At 32.9% G+C, this 22,060-nt stretch overlaps 1 protein-coding gene across 1 annotated transcript in view; it reads left to right on the top strand.

The window, feature by feature from the left end:
• The window catches only part of LOC111623128 (solute carrier family 35 member F2-like), a 103,340-nt gene extending 88,113 nt beyond the window's left edge, over nucleotides 1–15,227 (top strand). Inside the window, exon 2 of the mRNA XM_023365612.1 lies at nucleotides 13,911–15,227. Coding sequence (XP_023221380.1) covers nucleotides 13,911–14,124 — 214 coding nt within the window. The 3' untranslated portion in view covers nucleotides 14,125–15,227. The remainder of the gene's footprint in view (nucleotides 1–13,910) is intronic.
• Nucleotides 15,228–22,060: the final 6,833 nt, after the last annotated feature.

The raw sequence follows: 22,060 nt of genomic DNA, 5'->3' as shown, positions 1-22,060 counted from the left end.
TATATATATTAAAGGGTAAAAATAAAATTTAAACATAATTTATTAATATAAGCGGTTCTCTGCAAAATCTGTACGAATAATGCTGGGAATTACAAATTTGTTAAGCAATATCATACAATTGGTCAAAAAGTGAAAAGGCGGAATTATATTTATTTTTTAACCAATGAATCTTTGTTAAAATTTCGTATTTTATCAAACTTATTTCTCTTGCGTATTTACTCTTATATGACCGATTTTTTTTTTTTATTTTACTAATACATAATAAATTCGAATTTAAAAGATTATAACAATGATTAAACATTGTAGAATTGTTGTGAATAAAGTAAAATGTAAAAATCCCTACAGCAATCTTGGTAAAACCTACAATACCTGCAGATAAAAATCGAAAATAAGGTCATATTTATTGCTTGTTACTTTGAATACTAGCTTCAACCCCGGCAAATTCACCTCTCTTCACGTTGCTTCTTGCTATTTTCTTGAAACATCACTCATCACTACAGTCAGATTGCCAGACATTCTAAAATATTTCATGTACTAGCGATAGCAAGATGGCCAAGTACTGTACTTAAAGCAACAAGTCTTCAATATCACGCCTTTATCGATTGGAGTTCACGTGTTATGAAGTCACATATACAACCTTAAAAAATTGATAAAATGGCCTAGAAATCATAGAAGAAAAAATATAGAATTAAGTTAGAAAAGGAGTTTTGTGATTCTAACACGATTTTACACCGTATTTTTGGAGTGTGAATTACGTTGCTTCTAATTGTTTTCACATAAGAGGATGCATTGGAGCGGAACATCAAACAGACATAACGCATTAAGTTCTCTTTCGTGTACTTGTACAAAATTGCAATATTTGAAGCTTAAAAAAAGCTGGACAATCGAACCGTATCGCTGATCGAACAAGAGAGAAAACACAATTTTCTCAATCTGACAACTCGTCTTATCTTCAGAAAAAAGAAAATTATTGCTGAACAGGAAGGAGAAACTTTTGCTCTCCTCCCGACATTCACAGTGATGGCGATAAGTTTCTTGGCAACGAGTTTCGTTTACTGAAAACTCAAACGAGAATATTCACCTCGAACTATCGATGCACCAATCTGAGATTTCCTCGACTTGCACTCCTCTCATTTGAGAAGATGTAGTGTTTAGAAGAGACCGCAGCTATAAATCGAGCTTATCTCTACTCCCGCTACAATCCCTGTCCCCCTTTCTGGTAGGCCGCGACCTAATCTCCCTATTTTATCTTTTCGTTCGACCCTTCAACTCGAAGCTGTGATTCACCATCCACAGGAGCAATATTTTACCTTCTGGTGTACAATTGTGTTATTGTTTTCTTTATTCAAATCACGTGCCCAGGGAAGCGACTTATGTTTACATGCTAATTCTGATTAGAAATTGTTGTACGGTGGATCCTGAATATTCCAAGAGTTAAAGAAACTTCCGTCTTCGATCGATCTGACGTAGCTATAAGCACAACTCTCATAACTGTAGTAGGAGATCGATATACTGTGCAACCCTCTTGTCAATGAATACCTATAGAACTACATTCAACGTTCTCTCAAATGACACAGCGGTTGACTTTGAAACGAATTTGCCGCCATCCTCGAAAAGCATAGTGTCTGCAATCGATTTTAAAAAAAATTGTCTAGTTGTCAAAGAATATGCACGAAAGAAGTTACTTTTGGCAAGTTTGCTGCAAAAATTTCGTGTTTTCCAATTACATACACGAAAATCCATTGTTCATCCTCAAAGAGCTTCCTCCTTGAGGTTTAACAATGATCCTAGAATGGTATATTTGTATTAACCATTCACTAAACTTCAAATTTATTGTCATCTGAAATATTCATACACCCAAATGTGGTTGGAACGTGAGACAAGAGGTGAAAGTAAAAATCTGCACGAAGATCCATTGGAGTGGAAGCGCCAAGTTCCGGTCTGAGGCAAAGTTTTCGTATAGATTGTGCAGGAGCGATGCGCAGATATTGACCCATCTGTAGTTATTCGGGGGGAAGGTGAACGCAATTAAATGAGAAAAATCGATCTCTTCTTGGCAATAAAATGCAAATTGGACGCAAATCGTCTTTCTTCTTTAAGTGAATCCATACTTACTCTTCTCAAATAGTGATAACTAGCTGCTAGTTTCGTTACTGGCGCTTTACTTATCTTTTTTCAGATCCAATTTTATATTTATGTCTCTAAGTAAGGCTCATAAAACCTTTGATCTTTAGTGGGTAAGTTGCTTAACTATTAATTTACTCCGTTTAAGTTTCCATAAGTGATTTCTTTTTTGTTGATGCTCCTCCAGATAACGTGATAAGATCGCAAATTAATGGATTATGTCGTCTAGCGACATATTTCATCCGTGGAGAAAGAGGAAAAAAAGCCATAAATGATGGCACGAGATATCGAACGTTTTCAATATTTACCATAATTTGGTAGTTAAAAGTCGCGCATCCACCCCACTCAGTTATAATTAATCGTTTCTGGAAATCTGATTTATTGGTGGTTTCGGAGTCTCTATAGATACGGAAACCTCTCCACATTCCGGCGTGTCCTCTTCTATTCTGGAAACGTGCCAAACTAGCTCTAGAAAAACACTTCACGAACACCCCGTAGGTCTGACACGAAGAAGGTGTTCGAGTTCTTAGAGATTCACTCGAGTTTTACAGAATGTTGTCCTAGTTCCGGATCAAAAAAGTGGCACTACATCAGTGTAACTTAATACTTTTTTTTACATCGAAGCGGGGGAGGAGAGAGAGCAAGAATTTGGAGCTTCACTAAACCCGTTCTTAGTTTAGTTGAGGACGATTGGTCTGGCGCCACATCCGACAACGTCCAATAAAGTAAACGGCGACATCGAGGTGTAGGTAGGCTGTCGACTGAATTCGTGACGAGAATCTCAGTAAAAACTAAACCCGTAATGCTGTCACTCGAATTCTCAATCTAGAACTGTTAATCCGGTTACGGACCATACCGTTTGACGGCTTCACCTCTCCTTCCTCTTCTTTCAAAGAAAGTACAATTGACTCATTCTTCTTCTCTTAACTTTTGACCATTTACTCCAATCGAAATTCCTCATAATTTCTCTTCAAACTGAGAGTAGACAGCTGTCCCGACTGTTTGACGGGTGTCTACCCATCCAACAAGTGGTAGAAGTGGACAAAGATGTAGAAAACAGGCTCCAACCCGGTCCCATCTTGCTAACGTGTAATACCTTGTACTGTCTAGACGGCGCCTGATACTCGAGACACGTGGCATCGGTGAGGAATGAGTTGAATTCGAAGATTCCTTAAAGTCTTTACTGTAAGCAACCATCAAATATAATTTGGATTGATATATTCTATGGTCCTGTTACGAAAGCTTCTAATATTAAGAGGTTAAAGACCACAAACAGTGTGAACTCTGCAACCACACCATTTGGCCATTATTAGCCTTAATACATAAACTAACAATGGCGTATAAATGTATAAATCACCAATATAAAATTGATATCTATCGGACTGTAAAGATGCCAAGCAGCAGACTGACGTCATTTATCAGTAGTTCAGTATGCATAAAAGTTTTATCGATTAAGTGATTTAAGTAAAAGCAGTTTTTTGAAGATCACATGATCTGTAAAAATCGTTATGCATACGTTACAATTGATAAATGACGTTAGTCATCAGGCATCGCAACTTTACCGAACGTTAAATGTCAGTTACCGTACTTTATAAAATCCCAGTTCGAAACTGACGTCACTTATCGCAAACGACGTCAGTTTCGAATTCGAAATTGACGTCATTTACGTATTGTTAATTTTAAAAGACGGTTACAACGTTCGTTATTAACGATTTTTAGAGAATTTTTCGCATAAATCCGTTAGAAAATATGGCGAGTTTTATTAATATCACTTCGGATATAAAAATTTAATCCAAATTTCTTAAAAGCTGAAACATTTAAGCGATTATTTTAAATAAATGATGATATTTATGCAAAATGTCTTGACATGTAATCGATTTTTTTTGTACAAAGACTAGAAAAATATTTTTACTTGCTGCACTTATGATCTGTAGCGATATTTATCGGAAAATCGCGTAAAAATCAATTTTTTATGATAAATTTTATCCATTAGAGCTTCTTAAATCTTATTATTATCTCATTTATAACGCTAACAAACAGGGCATGCTTGACATTTCGCTAGAAAATAAGTAATTCTACAATACAGTAGGATTGTGAATGCTATCTAACTCTAAATTAATAGCCCTATCGTTATCAAGTATGCAATAATTAATCATTCTGTGTACGCGGTATCATGGTCTTTAATTTAACAGCGTGATATATAGCATATGTTTAATATATTGTCATTTAAACGTTGTATCTATTGATTAAATGGTAAAAGTGAGAATAACTTTGCGAGTGTACAGTACTTTATTAAATAATTAACTGAATATTGTACATTATATGTAAAAATATAAGAATATTTTTACCGTAGGTTCAGTTTCTTTGCTGCTTTTCATCTTGCTTGTTGGCATTTATTGGATATTTACATTTTAATGATTAATACAACATATTTACCTGGATAAAGCAATGTATTGATTAAACGTCTTTTAAAAAATTATCGATTGAATTGATAGGATAACGTAACTCAACATAGGAAGATTTTGCAAAAGGGGTGACTTTCTATGGTAAAGTAGCCCATATTTAGGTGTTAGACACTGAAAAACCCAGAAAACTTCGCGCCCCATCCCGTTGATGAAGTGCGAACCCGCGAAAGTGTTCAGTTTTATACAATTGGCGACTGGTGGGCTACCAAAAATATTGATTTAAAAACATTTTAATCAAGTTTACATTTAAATTTGACTAGAAAATTGAATAGTTTTTTTTTTTTTAAATTTACTTCGTTAATTGAAGAGCCCATCAGTGTTCGAGTGGACTAGACCACTGAACACTGATAGCTTTCAGGCCAGAGTTCATGCTTAGCCAACAGGCTAGCCGCAGGAAGTTTCTCAGATTTTTTCAAGTGTCTAACACCTAAATAAGGGTCAGCTTCCCATAGAAAGTTTATCCGGAAGGCATTGCTTTCCGGGTGAATCCTTGGCAGATTGCCCAAGTGTTGCATTGCCTTATTTTATCCATCCATCCATTAATTGAATTACATTTTAATAGTGTTTAGTTTTATCCATCTTAACTAAATTTAAAAAGTTCGTATACATCTCAAACATTTTAAAGATTCAGCTTCTTAATTCATTCAGCATCACTTGGCAAATTCTTAAATAAATTACGATCTTGATGCAAACTTTCTAGTTGCAAAAAACCTCATTAACTCGCTTTCTTAATTGAGTAAAGATTTAAAACGCTTGATTCAGTTAAAGATTCAACATAATCAAGTAGATTAATTAATTGAGTTAAGATCCCGCATCTCGGATGCCATAATATGACATCGAGGAACGAAGGAATCAATTGGTTTATTTGGAATTAAAATATCTTTTTAAATAGAATTAATTTTAAAAAAATTGATTAAATCTCTGACTTAACTGATAGAATTTTAAGTAAAAGTATTGATTTTCTTATTTTTCAAAGTTTTATTTGCTCTGAATACGAGGTAAACAAAATTTAATTTAAGGAAATTGAAACGAATGGAATAGAACAGAGTATCAGAATGCTTATAAAGTATTAATCAGATCTAAATCTATGAAATGAAATTTTTATAATTATCAAGAGATTTTCCTGTGCTACATTCTCTTCAACAAGATCTAAATCTTTAAGTAATTTAAACGTATTCCCTTGTGACGATTCTATTTCTCAATATATATATTTTTAATTTACTGCACGTTTATATTATTTTATCCATGATAAATTCTTCAGATTCTTATAGTCGTAAATTAAAATCCGTTCTTTTAATTCCATAAAACAGCATGAAACTTGAAGAGCAATTTCTTAAATTATGCCATCTCGACGTGAGAGCAGAAGCATTTGAACAGATTCTTCTTATTAGTTTAGCAAGATAGCATCAGTTCGTTGTCTTGCATCTGTATTCCGTGCAATTGCTAACCTAATTAATGTCTAACTTTGTTCCTATTGTTTTGCTTTCACATAAAATCAACTTCCTCCATCCATCCCTTTGTTTATGACTCTAATTACATAGAAGGAGTACAGCATGTAGACATGTAATGAATGCATCTGTATGTATTTATTAAATAGTAATTTTGATGGTTCATCTAATTTATAAATTAATTAAACTTTAAAATAGTCTAACAATAACATATATCAGTAATATATAACTAAGTAAATCTATAAATTTGATACGCGCGGTCTATGGAATAAAAATCAAACTCACTTTAATCTGAAACTTTTACCTCATTGCATTCATACGAGAATGAATTTTATCAAAGAAATTTTGCATAATGTGCGAGTATAGACCTATAACAATATAAAATTTTCAGTTTTTCTGAAGAATTTTCAGCCAATTTTCTGAAAACTAACCTTTAAAGTACGGAGATTACAAACGATTTTTTAGTGCAACGTATTAATAGCATGCGAATCTTGAAAGGCGTGCAGTATATCAGGAATCATTGTAACATCTTGTTATAACAGTAAAACATTGATTAGTAAGTAATGTAATGCCAAATTTTCAAATTACCATCTCAAAAAGGAAGTATTCTCTCTACAATAACCATGAAAACAGAAGTTAAATGATGGAGAACTGAAAATTCTTTCATTTTCATCCATCTATAATATGTAATTTATAAAGATTGATGAAGAATAAAGTAGAAAAGGATGGAACATTTTTTATAGTACCATTTGAATCTTGAATGTAAATCTAGAGTGAACATCGTAGGATTGATATATCTGTATCGAGCGTGGAATTTGCCAAAGAAATTGGAATTTTAAAAACAGGCAAGATATAGAAAAGACGAATTTCGGGTGATGTCTTCATGGTTAGATACAATTTTTTCGTTATTTCTCGCCGATGTTTGACTTGTTTGCCAACTAGAAGAAGAAAAAAGATTCATTCCCCTGCTTTACACTAGGAGGACGGATGTCTAAATGGCCCAAAGCTTATACGCCAACGCTTCCACTCGACTGATCTATCGAATCGGATTTAAACCAACTTCGTGTCGACCGGATGAGAGATTCCCTCTCTTTCTACTTTCTCTAGAATGCTACCACCCCCATCTTTCGTTCTCCATCCACCTCTAGATGAAACGAGATGCTTCTATCGATGGCGCCGTCCTTCTACTAAATCGATGTTTGCTAGAGCGGCGGAAGACGGCGATTTTTTGCCAAACCTGAGGGTCGGAAGCGCAGAGACCGTGGACTGATAGGAGGAGGAGGAGGAGGAGATCCCATTGGCAACCCGCCAGATATTTGGATTCTGGTTTCTTTGCTCCTTGCTATCCTTTATTAGAGAACTTCGAACTCTTATTACTGAGTAAAATATTAAAGAATTATTCATCAAGTTAACAAATCTAACATAAGATGATAATCCAAATTGGTTGTAATTTCAGGAAACGGAAAAGACTTAAGTGGATGGTTTAAGTTTAAACGACCAGCTAAATTATGATTATTAATTAAATTTGCTGCAAGTATGAGGTGCAAAATACTTTTATTGCAAGTCTAAAACATTAATTTTATTCAAATTTTTAACGTTAGGACCGTGAAAAAATCTTAAGAGCACTCATCCATATTTTGAAAAGAATTAAATTCTGTTACTGGAGATAACTTAAATTTTAAGAATATATCAAAATTTCATAGATATAAGAAGACGAGCAAAAGTAAAACACAAAAATCTCTTATCTGGATTTGATTTTTTTTTTTTTTGGATTCGTACGACTAGAAGAAGAATTCGCGCAGCAGCAAGCAGTGTTTGATAATTAATGAATGTTTGGCACCAACCGCTTCAACCTCGAGGGAAAACCGAAGTAAAAAGTCAGCTGTCCAGAAAAAAGATGACGACAAAAAAAAAGAAAGAAAATTTTTGAAGGCATCGAACGGAAAGCCTTAATCTAATTAATGAGACGGCGAAACGTTTCTGTGCGCGAAGTGGAGGGTGGTTCTCTTCTATAAGCTTCTTACCAGTAGACACCGTTTCTTCAAAAAATAAAAAAATAAAAAAAACTATAATCTTGTCGGGCACAGGAACTCCCGTAGTTCTTTAAAATTGTCCTTCCGCTAATCTGTTTCAACTAGATACGAGCCAAAGTATCTAGCAATCCGTCGTAACCAACAGGGATTAGGTTCGTTGCGTATGGGTCTTCTTCCTCCGTCAAGAGTATAACTCTACAGTGGAGTAACATACTAGATTTTTCTTCCTTCCTGAAGAGTAGAGTACTACAGTGGAGTAGCATTGTAGATTGCTTCTTCCTTTACAACATCAGAAATCGAAGTTGGACTATTTTGATGGAAACTTAGCTCGCATGGTATCTACCTTTACGTGACTCTACTGACATTGTATGGTAAACAGGGGTGACGCCACACTTCTTTGGCGCCATTCAAAGGCGTCACAGCTGCTGTGACATTGGAGGTGTCGTAGATTATCGAGCAATCTTGTTCCCCTCGACTATCCATCGTAAAACCTTCTCCGTGTTCCGTCGTCCTTTCTCATTAAGGTGGGATTTATCCGTCTTTCTGGCTTCTCCCTCCAATTTGTAACTGCCCTACGAAATCGTTAACGGCGTCACCACCCGGGAAGAATGGTATCTACTCTCTGACTAACCCATTCTGTCTCGTATTTTTCTTGGAATAATCCTAATCCAGCCAGCAGGGAGCATCCCTGGAGGTATCTTCTTCGTCTGCTCTTGGGTAACTTCGAAAGAAAACGAAATTAGTTGAGCTCTTGTTAGCTTCGTGTCACGAAGTTAGAACTTGTTTTCCCGGGTATTAGCCATAACCGAAATTGGTTACTGTACGAAGTAAATGGTGAATAAGTCTGGAGTGTAATGGCACGAGATAACAATCTTTTTTGTATCTTATTCAGAAGAATGTGGTATGGATAAGTAACAATACAATTCTCGTTTCTTCTCGCAGAGAAAATAAAAAAAGGAATATAATTACTTTACCTATAAATGTACAGTTGTTAGACTAATGTAACAACCTCTTTCTACTCACATTTTATCATGAAATTTTATATGAATACAGAAGGAAGTCATTTATTTCGATATTCAGTCATTTATTTAATCTCTTCTATGTTCATTACAGCAATCTTTATCCTTTTTTCAATATACTTCTCTAGTTTTTGACCTTTACTAATGTTTTTAAAGGCCAAAAACTATCATCCAGGATTTAGAATTCTGATATTTTTACATATATACGAACCTCTAAAATTGATATACATGCCATTATCATCACTTTTATTAAACACTCTGAACCATCGTTATTGATTATTACATATCAATTATTTTGTTTAAATTATAGGCCTATACTTTTTCTCAACCATTATATAAAAATTTATAAAGTATTTTAGTAATATTTATTTGCTTTTTATTACGCATACGCCCTTCCAGCTTCCTTACGCATCATCTTCAACCTCTTCCATCATTGATTTTATTATCTTTTGTGCATTCTAACGTAAAATAACTTGTTTCTTCTGTGTTAAAGTTGATTATATACCTTAATTTTATACAAAATTATGATTTTAATGGAGGAATATGTAATTAGTATTTACTTAATCATTCTAGCTTTAAGAGTATACTTCTGGTGTAAATTATCAAAAATTGCATTACGCCTCAACAACATATCTTTAGTTTGAAATATAAATTAATTAATAGTAAATATTTTACGAATTTATAACTTATATAAACAAATATTTAAGTTATTATGACTTAAATATATTGCATAGAGTCTCTAAAGATCAGGTAGTTGACCTCACCAGCTCCTAGGAAACTTACTTAATATATGCAACAATTAAACACTGTTTTACACACAAACTTCTCTAATGGTTCATTGCTAAATCTTAATGGAATTATTCATGAAAGTTGATGACATATCCCCCAATGGAGCATTATATTTTCTAAATAACAGGCAATTATTCTCTCTTTACTCTCTCTCTTCTCTCTCGCTTATATAAGGTCTTCCTAATCTTTACTCGAATAATTGAAATTAATTTCTTATGTAATTATATTTTGAAGAATTGATCAATAATTAAATATATTAAATATATAACTTGAGTCTATAAAGGAAACGTGAACAATTTCTATATTGAAGGTACAGTACTTTAATTCGTGTGAATCACTTGGGATTTTTCCTGTTTCATGTGAACCTGGATAAAGCTAAGATGTATTGATTTAACTAATTTAGTACTTTTAATAGAAATGAAACTGAATGAATTAACTCTTCTGAAAGAGCATCTTCAATAGGGATGAAGCTGGGATGAATTAACTTTTCTTAAAGAGCATTATTAATTTTGTATCTATGTATTTGTACCTTCAATGCGATTTAGATAATAATTTTATATACTTAATAAGCAGTTTAATTATTTTAAAGGATTAGATTCAGTCAAAACCAGTTCGTAATGAACTATACTTACGTGCGAAGTATGATTAAAGTAAGTTGAACTCGTATACTTTTAAGCTTTTTATGATTGAAATCTTGTATTAAAAATCTAGGACACACTCTAAGAAAATTAAATACAAAGAAAGGATTGTAAAACTGTTTATCACTCCCAATATTCTTTGGTTAAAAGTGGTAAAATATTCGATTGTAAATTCACAGAGTATTCGTGTCATGTTTCAATACCAGAGCTATCGAAGCACTTTGCGACTCAACAGTTTCATTGTGTTTATATGTCTATAAAGGTTTATGAAAGTTATGAAAAGTATTATTAGATTTTTGTACATTTGTATGCATATATTCCGCATGATATGGAGTCTTTAATATAAGTCTGGATGCCACTTTGTAAACTTAATACGGAAATATAAAAATGAGATGCCAAAAATGGTGGCTTTATACAGTTTATTCTATCTTTATTCTATTGATTACATCTTTTTTCAGCAACCACTTTTAAAGAAGAGACAAAAAGCAGGATAAAAACTTCACGGATAACAAGAAAATCTTATTTTCCTTTCTGGAAAACAGCTACGTTATAACAAAAAGAAGGGAGGAAGAATGTGAAACAGTGAGAAAAAACATGTATCTAGGTGGAAAACATGACTTAAAATATGCATCTAAACTTCAAGTAGTTTATCTTAATATATGCAAGAAGAAACTTATAATATTTCAAATTCAAAAAATTTTTTGAATTGAATTCTTTTACACATAAATTTATCTCCAGGTAATTAAAATTAATGTATTTATATCTGTTTTCTATAATATAACATAATTATGTGCCATATATTAATCATTTAAATTTACATACAACATAATATAACATAATTGATAATCATCCTCCTGAATGACCCTCCTTTGCAAATCAAATTGCTTCATTAAAAATATGTTTTAGAATTATCCTATGAATGTTTAGGGTCTTTCCCAAACGTCTACTGAAATCTTTTATTTTCAAGACAATTATTTATTTAATAATTTTGTCATAAAAATCGAGTCGCTAAATTAATAATTATTTTACCTGGAATTTATCTATGCTCTGCAAATATATGTTCATTTATACGTGATATTTAATATGTAGCTCGTAAATTATAGAATCAGTTGGATTATACCAGAAACATTAATAATATTACTCGTTATAGTTATAGTAGAAACTGAATTGCAAGTCTTCTTACAACACGATCGATAACCTAGAAGAATGCATAGATGCGAATATCTCATTGTGTGTGGAATGCAACATATAGACTATAAGTCAGTTGAGAAAGGAGCCGTCGAAGTAGCTCCTTTAACAAGGTGATAAACTATGTTTCTGCAGATGTACCAGATGACAACCTCATACCGACGGTACATTATCATTTCCTGTCATTGTCCGCCAGCTTGGCGACCAGCCGGATAGTCTCCTTGGTGTGTAGACACCAATCGAGTGACATCAGACGTTAATTGACAATAAAACATCGGCAAGTCTTTGCGCTGCTAGTATAACACGCATCCAAGACTAATGTAATTTGCTGTTCTTGCCATTAAGGTAAGCTATTAATTTCTCTTTACAAGAAAACGAATATCTCAACATGGATAACAGTACGCTGGAGGGAAGAACAAAAATATTCTGTACAATTTATGCTTGAAAATTGTTTTAATTTAAGATAAATCTTGTAATTATTCCGTTGAAATGAATCTCTTAGCATAAAAATAGGATCAACTTGTCAATAGAAGTTAATCGTTTGGGATGATCCGGATTCACTCGAGTTGGATATCCTTGATCGTATGATCCTTTTACTTATGATATTCTTGCATGAAAAATGGCAATTTTCACTATAAAATTGGCTCATTTAGCTTTAGTACAGATCAATAAATATAAATTGTTACGTCTGAGTCACGCTTTAAATCGGATTTAGTTTTCTGCGTGTGTATTCATTATCTCCAATCACATTAATCCAGTTGTATTTGCATTTTCCCATATAAAAAGGTATGGAGAGACTTACAATTTGCTGATTCACCAGCATTGTGTCAATAAAATTAATCGTTGGTGCGTAGAGATTCAAGATTCTTTGGATAACAAAAGACTGAGAGCATCTGAGAGTATTTACATCTCATCCTACAGGAGACGACACAAAGTATTATGCCTCGGGCAATCTAAACAAGTGCTTTTGGCGGGAGATGACACGCTTAACGACATTGGAAGTCACCCCTTCCTACATTCGATAAGTTGTCATGTCTGTGATTGCAGAAAGGTGGAGAAACGAATGCGGGGATGGTTTCAATACGTACTGTAAAACACACAGCATCCATTAGAAGTGGCCCCGGGGATGGGATTCTACAAGTAAATACTCTGGCTAATTACAGAGATTGTAATGACGTCTCTGTGGCTAATTACCAAGAATCTGTCGTACTGTCGCTCTTAACGAGAGATTTTTTTGGTTACGCTTCTGTTTGCTGACACGTCCCGTCTATCAGGAATATTCCCTAAATTGGCTACGTCGATGCATCGATTGACTCGAATGTCATCTAACTTGTCAAGTCTAGCACAAATAACTGAGGGAAGGAAGACAAAAGAGAGCATTGTGCAGTATAGGAGCAATATTTTCATCCATAAATATCGACATCTGCTAGCAAGTATTCGATGCTGATCAGTCCCGTGATGCTGAAGAACAGGTGCATTAGCTGTTAGATGAATCGTTTCGTTAGAGGGAGATAAAATGCCAGATGTCTAACGCTCTGGCCAATATTAATGGGTCGTTCGCGTATTAACTGGTGAGCATTAACTCGCAACTAATTGTTTTACGATCGTTGCTTCTAGAAGATATCCATTGGATCAATGAATATCTTCTAGCAGCAACTAATATCTACAAGTTTCATAGCTTATTATGGCGATTATGACTGCTAATTTTAATTAATGACCATTTTGTCCTATAATATAAATATTATTGTACTCTTTTACAGTAACGAAAACCATCTAACAGCACGAAAGTGGCAAACAGGTTCATTTACGTCCTTTTGTTTTGGGTATTCGATTCTTCCTTCAACTAGGAAATATATTTTAGAATTATGTTTTTTGGGTGTAATAAAGTGTTCTTATTTATACCATTTTACTGTAAAGTTTTAGAGTACATCACCAGTTTGGTGTTTGAAAGCGTGTCGATATTGTGGAAACGAGCGCATCTGTTTATTGTCACGACTTGCTAAGGTGATGACTGGAAGCTCTCCAAAATAGTCAGTTTTACGTGGTTATATCATCTTCCTCAAAGTATTTACTTTAATTAATGCTAACGATTACGGTTTGCGTAACAGAAGGATTGCAAAGAGTTGTGGTTTTCTCTCCAATTCACATGTTTACATTCAAATTTCACATTTGAGAAATTAATTATAGATTTTTTAATTTTATACAGGGAAGTATGGAAAGCTATTATCCTGGGACAGTTCCTTTCTCTTCTTCTGTGTGGAACGGGTGTCACCAGCCAACTGCTTCATAGTACCTATATGGTTCGAGTGCCAACTGGTAAGTCACTTTTCTTCCTCAATTATTATAACGAATCATCATCGGGATCATATGTTTATTCTTTAAAGATAATCCTTACATTTTGTAAGAATATTAAAGATTAATCACGAATTTTTGCCTTTGTTGATGTGTTTTGGTGATCATCGCCCGCTGGTCTTTCTAATCTCTATGCGTGTTACTCACCATTCGATCGATACGTGTACAGAAGACACGACGGATCGCAGTCAGATGTTTAAAAATATTTCCCCGGAAGAACTAAATTATAACTATAGTACCCGAAAAATCCTGTCATATCGAGAAAGTGACAAGTATGGCACCCTTAAAAAACCTCACTTAGTACAGAGTCAAGTGGTAGTGTCATACATCAAAATCCTCCCAATCCATCACCGCAACTTTATCAATCGTCTTGACGAGACTTTTGACCATTCCAACATGTGCCATCGGAAGTGTTCCATTTCCTTTGGAATTTTGTGGTATTCCACCACGACACTCGTGTTGCAACCTCAAAAAAGCATTCCTTCAGCAAAGAAATTCGCCGAATGACATGCTCTCGTCATTGGAAAATTCAGGGTCTAAGGTTGAGAAGGCAGCAACCCTAACCCGCTATAAAGATGTCGCGTAGTCAGCTCTTTGAGCGCAACGATCCAAGTTTTATGTGAAAGAGACTTCTAGGGCGCCATAAATCCTAAGAATAATGTCGAGAAGCGCTGAGATCAACAGTTCCTCCAAGTAAACTGACCGAGAAACGGGGTTATATACATTTCACGGTTCACTATAAGCTAAAATTTGACCCATAGTTCATCCTCTTTCCGTCTCGACTTCTCGACCACATGACTAATTAATCCCTCTAGCACAGCGCCATCTACCGGATACGTGGTCGTTGTTTCCCTGGCACCGTCCAGGCGCTTCCATTGTTTTCAGAAGAAACTTTTCTTTTATTTATCATTTTAAAAGTGATTAAGGCTTTCCTCTTGCATAAACAAAAGCTATTTGTATTTTTATCTTTCCTTCCTGCGAGCTGGCAGTTCTGTTCGTTGTCCTTCGTCCATTCTTGTGTTAGTTATATACACTGCCGATAGATGGAGACAGAGTAAATATGATGGAAGATGGCGTTTAGTGACCCAAGGGAGGTATTTTAATGCTTGTAAATTTACGGTTAGTGGCTCAGATTTTCTCAGACACGCGATATACCTTAATAGTGAATGATTAAAACATACATTCAACACATAAATTCTCAAATGATAATAAGGAGAATGTAGTAAAAGAAGATATTAAAATGGGTATAATGCCCATTTCTGCTGCTTCATCTTTCTAAATTATCTATAATATTTATTTATAAAATTAATTTTGCTAAACCACTAAAATATATGAAGTTGAAACTATCCTGCAGCAACGAAACGGTTTAGGCGTTAACCTATGGCTCTGGGAATCAAAAATTCCAGAAAATTTTCGGGGGGTGGTTGGGTCTAGTTCCTCACAACCCAGTCGCTCCATTGTCACCCTCAAAAAGCTTAGTGCCCACAGGGCAGAAATAATATACAGTAGTTTAGGGCATATATCAGTTTGCAGATGGTTGTGTTAAATTTCTGCTGGTTCACTTCACAAAGGCCAGAATACCGGATTGATGTGATAAGGTAATGCAACACGTGAGCGATCTACCAAAGATTTCAGAGGACTTTATGTAAGAAACAGGCTCCTATTTAGGTGTTACACACGTTAAGAAAACAGTGGCCTCCTGACAACTGTTTAGTGGTTTAATCCACTCAGCACTGGCTTTATTAATTGTTTAGAAACTATTTGAACAATAATGTTTACAATACATACAAAATACAGAAAAAGATAAACAAAACCAAGAACTGTACAATAAATTAAATTTAAATATTTAATGATTTGTTGCATTCATTGATGAAGGAAGTAGTTAAACTCTATAAAGGATGACTCTTTGTCAATTTTTGATGGTTCGCTTAAAGTACACTAGAATTCCTGTAGGAAAACTTCCTTGGAGTATTTTATTTATAATAAAGTCCTGTAAAATTTAAAGTGGATTATCAGTTTCGTGTATAAGACTGTAGGTATTATATTTGGATGAAAAATGCTGTAGATTGGTGATCATTTTATATTCGAGCAAATCTATATGTTAGGATTTGAACCATTTAGAGAAAAACTTTTCCGCTATATTTTGAAATAAACTAAAAGTATATACTTTGGGCCATTATTATAACTCCAAAAATGTGTAAAGCCTCGCTATTGATGAGTAGACAAACAGTTCAAAATACCCACCACCAGTAGCCGAGTGGATAAAATCAGTGTATACTGCACTTGAGTTCGCTCCTGGCCAACGGGCTTGCTACCTGGAATTTTCTGGGTTTATTTCACATGCTTAAATGGGAGTCAGTTTCCTGTGACTTAGGTTAGATTTCCTCTTTGGGAAGCATTCTCTGGCTTATCTCATCAATCCAATCCAGTTATAATTTACTGCAATGGGGATCGAGATTCGAACCAAATTCCCATTATACATGTGAGGTGCTGTTTGATGCACTGTTCTCTATTCTTCTCTCCAGCTATTCAACTCCATTGCGGGTCTGGACCGTAATGAGCGTAACATGTGTAGCCTCTTGTTAATTAATCAATGCAGCATCTTTAGTGGCATCACTTGATCAGTAATCATGATACAGATCGTCTACAAGGAAACATTATCCACATATTTTCTTGATTAGAAGAACTTAATCTCTGTTTGTGACTTGTAAAATTTAATATAGTTTCTTTTGTGTTAAAGATGAACACAAAGTTCACCAAAAGCTTTAAAAGATACAACAACAAAAACCACCACTCAAATGTTCTAAAATTGTTGTAGAGTTAAAAATTCGAAATTTAACGCTTTAATACGCATAATACTTTGAAAAATCTATTGAAAATTTATCAAGAAAGGATCAACTTTACGTTAAATATTTTCAAATCCTCCAAAATATAAGGTTAAGATAAATATGAAAGAGCATGGTTAAGCTAGTGATGAGTAAAGATGTCTTTGATCCTACAGCGGGAAGAAGTAATTCTTTACTCTTTCCTGCATTTTGTTGTTATATATAATATTATAAAACTTTAATATTTACATAAATGTTGAAGATAACACCAGTAACAACAAAGAACGGAATAACAATATCCTATTTTCAAAAGTATCTCGTATCAAACGTATCTCGTTTGATACCTTGACTATACAATGAGATATATTCTTTTGATTTTGTTAAATATCAGATTATCGTGTTTCAAATTTATCATACGACCCGTCTAGAAACCAACTTCTAATTTAAAATATTATAATATAAACTTGTTGACATCATCTTAAGTATTTGTAGCATTTGAAGATACTTAAAATTGAANAAAGCTAAATACAGTAAAACCTGTTTAAAGCGGAAACTTGCCAAACTTTACTGTATGTCCACTCTGCTTTGAAGAAATGTTCTCCTTTAGACAGGTTTCTGTTTTATTTACATCCCGTTTAGAGAGGTTTCTGTTTAAATTATGTTCTATTATGAATAGATTTTTAAACATAGAAAATCGTTTCGTTTTGAAGAACTTTAGACAAGTTCTTGTTTTATTAACATTCCGTTTTGGACAGGTTTTACTGCAATAAAAACTATATATATATATATATATAGTTTTCTTTCGAATGGTTGGATTTTAGATCCATTTTTCTTATTTTTTGGCAGAAACTTCGACTATCGAAACTCTTCTAAAAGAGATTAAAGTGGAAGTAAAATGGTTTCCTCTCAGTTTATTTTGCATAATCGCTTTTTAAATCTTCAGCTGGAAATTAAATCTTGGATTAAATTACATCTTTTTCCTTCGAACGTCGTTTATTATCGATTTGATAATTTTTAAAAGCTGTGCTCTTACTTTTAAAAAAAATTGATTTTGTTAAATAACAGATTACAATATCAATAAAATAATCTGATCTCTTCTCTCATTTCATTTCGTTTTTTTTTTTCTTCCTCTCTTTTTACGTTTAGAAAGTACAAAAGTTTATTTTTTCCCCTTTATTTTTCTGCTTAATTTAAGATACTTTGTACATTTAAAAAAGAAATTAAAATGTGTATAACGAAATGGAAAATCATTATAGTAAAACCTGTCCGAAACGGAACATGAATAAAACAAAACCCTGTGTCTAAATGAAAAAAAAAAAAAACTTCGGAACGAGCAATTTTCTGTTTTACAAAATCTGTTTAAAACAGAAACCTGCCAAATTACGATTCCGTTTTACATAGGTTTTACTGTATCTATAAATAAAGTTAAGTTATAAATCTATAAAAGCGTATGAAAGGCCCTTTCCTTCCATTTAAAAGCAGAAGTTCTTAAACTGTAATCTGGCGAGGCCCTAAATTTTATTCTTCAACATATAAAAGGCCTTTTCACTCCATTAAATAACGAGCAAAAATTATTATGACACCGTCACAATGCCTGACGGAAATTTTTAAAATATATGCTCTCGGTTTTAATAGTCTTTCTTGCCCCTGTACATCATACTTTTCCTGATAACAACAGAGCTATGAGGGTCATCTATTTGGGGGTTTGAATTGAAATTACGTTACTTAGGCTATCAGGCTATATACTTTTAGGCTCTTTTTCGGTTCTAAACTCTTAGAGCTCTAAGAATTTACACTTAATTTATGAGTAAATTCATAATAATTATCGTAAGAAATACCCTCCTAAGATTCATCACCTTCATAGTGATAAGTATATACAGTAAAACCTGTGTAAAACGGAATATTACACGTATGGAATATTTCTTCAGATTTGGTAGGTTTTCGTCTTAAACAGGTTTTTTTAAACAAATAAATCCCTTCATTCCGAAGAATTTTTTCCGTTCTGACAGGTTTAGGGTTTGTTTCGGACAGGTATTACTGCACTAAACTATTATACAGTATTTTATAAAATTATGAGCGGGATATCAAATTATGAGAGTTCATTAGAGGATACGAGTTAATTTTTAATTAATAAATATAAATATCATCTATGTATGATTAATTTATTAATAAACAGTATTATGCTATACAGTTAATTATGTTTGTCCTCGAGTAAGATAATTGCTGATATAGCAGATGTAGGCATGACTAATTAATACATTAATTTAGATGTTACGTAAAGGAGTATATAAGTTAGAAAGTTTAGAATTTATTACGTATACAGGAAGAGGAAACAAGAATAAAATGTATTTTGCATTCCCATTGTAATGGTTTTTACACGCAATGTCAAACAATGTTATGGTAAAATAGTAAATAAAGCTAGTAGAATGAGGAATAAATCCATATATCATCTATAAATTATACATATGGAAGAAGTGCATAAATATGTGCATCTTGTTATAGAAATTTATCAATCTATAGCATTTTAAAATATATTTTTCAAAATTCTTTACGTTAAAAAGTAAATTTATTACAGTAAAACCTTTCTAAAACGAAGCCTGCATGAAACGAAAGGAAAAATGTTTCAAAACGGAGAGATTTTTTATGTCTAAGAAAACACCTGCTCAAAACGGAAACTTGCCTAATAGGGAAAAAATACAGTAAACCTGAATAAAACGGAAACCTGCCTAGGAGGAGAACATTATTCGGAACTGTGCGATTTTTTATGTTATAAAGAAACCTGTTCGAAACGGAAACTTACTAAACCGTAAATATATTCGGTTCCGTTTTACACAGGTTTTATTGTATGTAGAAAATGCACGAAGGTTGATATAAAATATCTTATTAATACCTGTGTAAAACGGAACTACACGATACCGAATATTTTTTCTGGTTTGGAAGGTTACCGTTTCGTACAGGTTTATTCGGGTATTCGGGTACCGTTTAGACAGGTTTAACTATAAAATTATTTAATTAATTATCTTAATTAATTGTAAAAATACGCGTAATGTATTAATATATTATAAAACACTATAAAGATTTAATGGCTAAATAATTAAATTACTGTATTTTTGTGATAAATTTCGAGCGTTATTACAATACAAAATCTTATACAGTAGCATCTTAAATAAAAATCATAATTTATAATATATATCTGTGTAGTATAGTTTCTGTCTGTCACGCTCTATATCTCTAGAATTATTTATTGTAGAGGGATACGTCTTGCAGCAATCTTGTTTGTAGTGTTGTGAATAGCTCTGTGTCTTGAAAATTGTTTTACTCTATACTTCAGATGGATTAATAATAATGGGCAAGCCTATCATTTTTGCTAATTTTTAAGTAGGTCAATTACAAATTCGCGTAAGTATTAAAGGTTGCACGCTCAGTTTGAAGTCACCAGAATCAATAATCATCCTCGCAAGTATTAAAAATAAACGGTAAAAGTTTATTTGGTATGTAATAAAACCGTAGCGAACTGTGTTAATAAACATAAAACTCGAATAATATGGAACATCCTTTCTTATAATATCAAATTTTAATGCCCTAAACTCGTGCACAATTAACGAATAATCGAAGTTAAAGCAAAATATTTAAGTTAAGAAGTATCTAGGAAATAGTTTTCTTTTAAGTAAAATATACTAGAAAGTGATTTGCATATCACAACAATGATTACTCTTAAGTTTCGTCTGTTGTTTACACAATGAAAATAGCCTGTGGTGAATCAGAAAAGTCATCATCTATTAGGTACAATTGAAAGTTAAAGAAGTAGATAGAAGCCATTATCTGACGAAGGACAAGCTCATTATCAAGAAGGTCAGTTAGAATGGTTTCTGAACACAAGAAGAGATAATGAAATTTAATGGCGGTCCTGAATGATCCAATACCCCGAACCGTAATGAAAGACAAAGAACAAACACCAATGAGAAAGGTGTATAATTGGGTCCCCATTTTTATTAAATGGCTTCTTGTAATTGCTTACACCAGGTGTAGAACAATGTCGTAAATAAAATTATATTGTTAAAAATTATAATTAACTTTTAGTTTTTATTTTATAAAAATAAAGAAAATACTGTTTAAAAGTTTCTAACTTTTCTTGTATTATTTGATAATAGAATATCTTTATTATACTCCTGGTATTTAAACCTGTTTATAGTATAACCTGTTTAAGACGGACTCGCACAGTACCGAATATATTTATAGTTTGGTAGGTTTTACTGTATTTACGAATTAAATTCAGTCAATGGTTACGTGTCTACTTAACATTATTCTTGTAATTTCGTGTTGAAGAATTCAACGAAAGTTTAATTTCTATTGTTAAATTGGCAAAAGATTTTGTCGATTTATATATTTTAATAGCCTAAATATATTATATTATTTAAGAAATTTATTACAATGATTATAAGCTTTTGGTAGGTATACATAAAGTTAATATACTTCCATTGGGAAAAATAATGTTTAGCAATTAATTGTAGAGTTGTGACAGTTAATAATAATCGATAAATTTTGAAGATAAGCAGTTAAAGTCCTTAAATTTTTACAATTTATTTATCAATTTGTTCTGTTTTATGTAGTCCTGTTCTGTTGTAGATTTAGTAAATTTTTTAGTCATTTTTCATAATGAATTATTTACTTAACACAGCAATTTAGTCTTTACAACGGTTAACTAAATTCTAGGCCACCCTGCAGATGGAAATTTCTAATGAATTTAATCACAAAAATAGCACTTAAATAGAGGCACAGGATTCAAAAGCGAATCAAAAATCAGTTAACCGCACTTTAAGTATTTGAATAAGAAGGCGGTTAACCGAATTATGGTTTACCATGTAAATCATTTTAAATCCGATAAATCTTTGCTGTATTCTAATCCATTTTATCTTCTTGTAGAACTCTAAATCGATACATTTATATATAGGCCCTATATATTTTTGGGGGGAAATAATTTAAAATTCCGCCATATTCGATTCCGTATTTTTATATTATATCTAACTCCACTTCACTTCTTTATCACTGGTTTGTATATAAAATTCTACTTTATTCTATCATTTTGGATTCTGTATTACTTTATAATACGAATTTTTTTCCATTATATTCCACTCTTATGTTTTAAATCACCTTAATTTGCCATTTAATATTTCCTTTA

Source organism: Centruroides sculpturatus, unplaced genomic scaffold (genome assembly GCF_000671375.1).
Source record: "Centruroides sculpturatus isolate CEXI.00-Female unplaced genomic scaffold, Cexi_2.0 scaffold136, whole genome shotgun sequence".
Lineage (NCBI taxonomy): Eukaryota > Metazoa > Arthropoda > Arachnida > Scorpiones > Buthidae > Centruroides > Centruroides sculpturatus.
The sequence above is the reverse complement of the archived record's forward strand: the minus strand, read 5'-3'. Positions and strand labels throughout refer to the sequence as shown.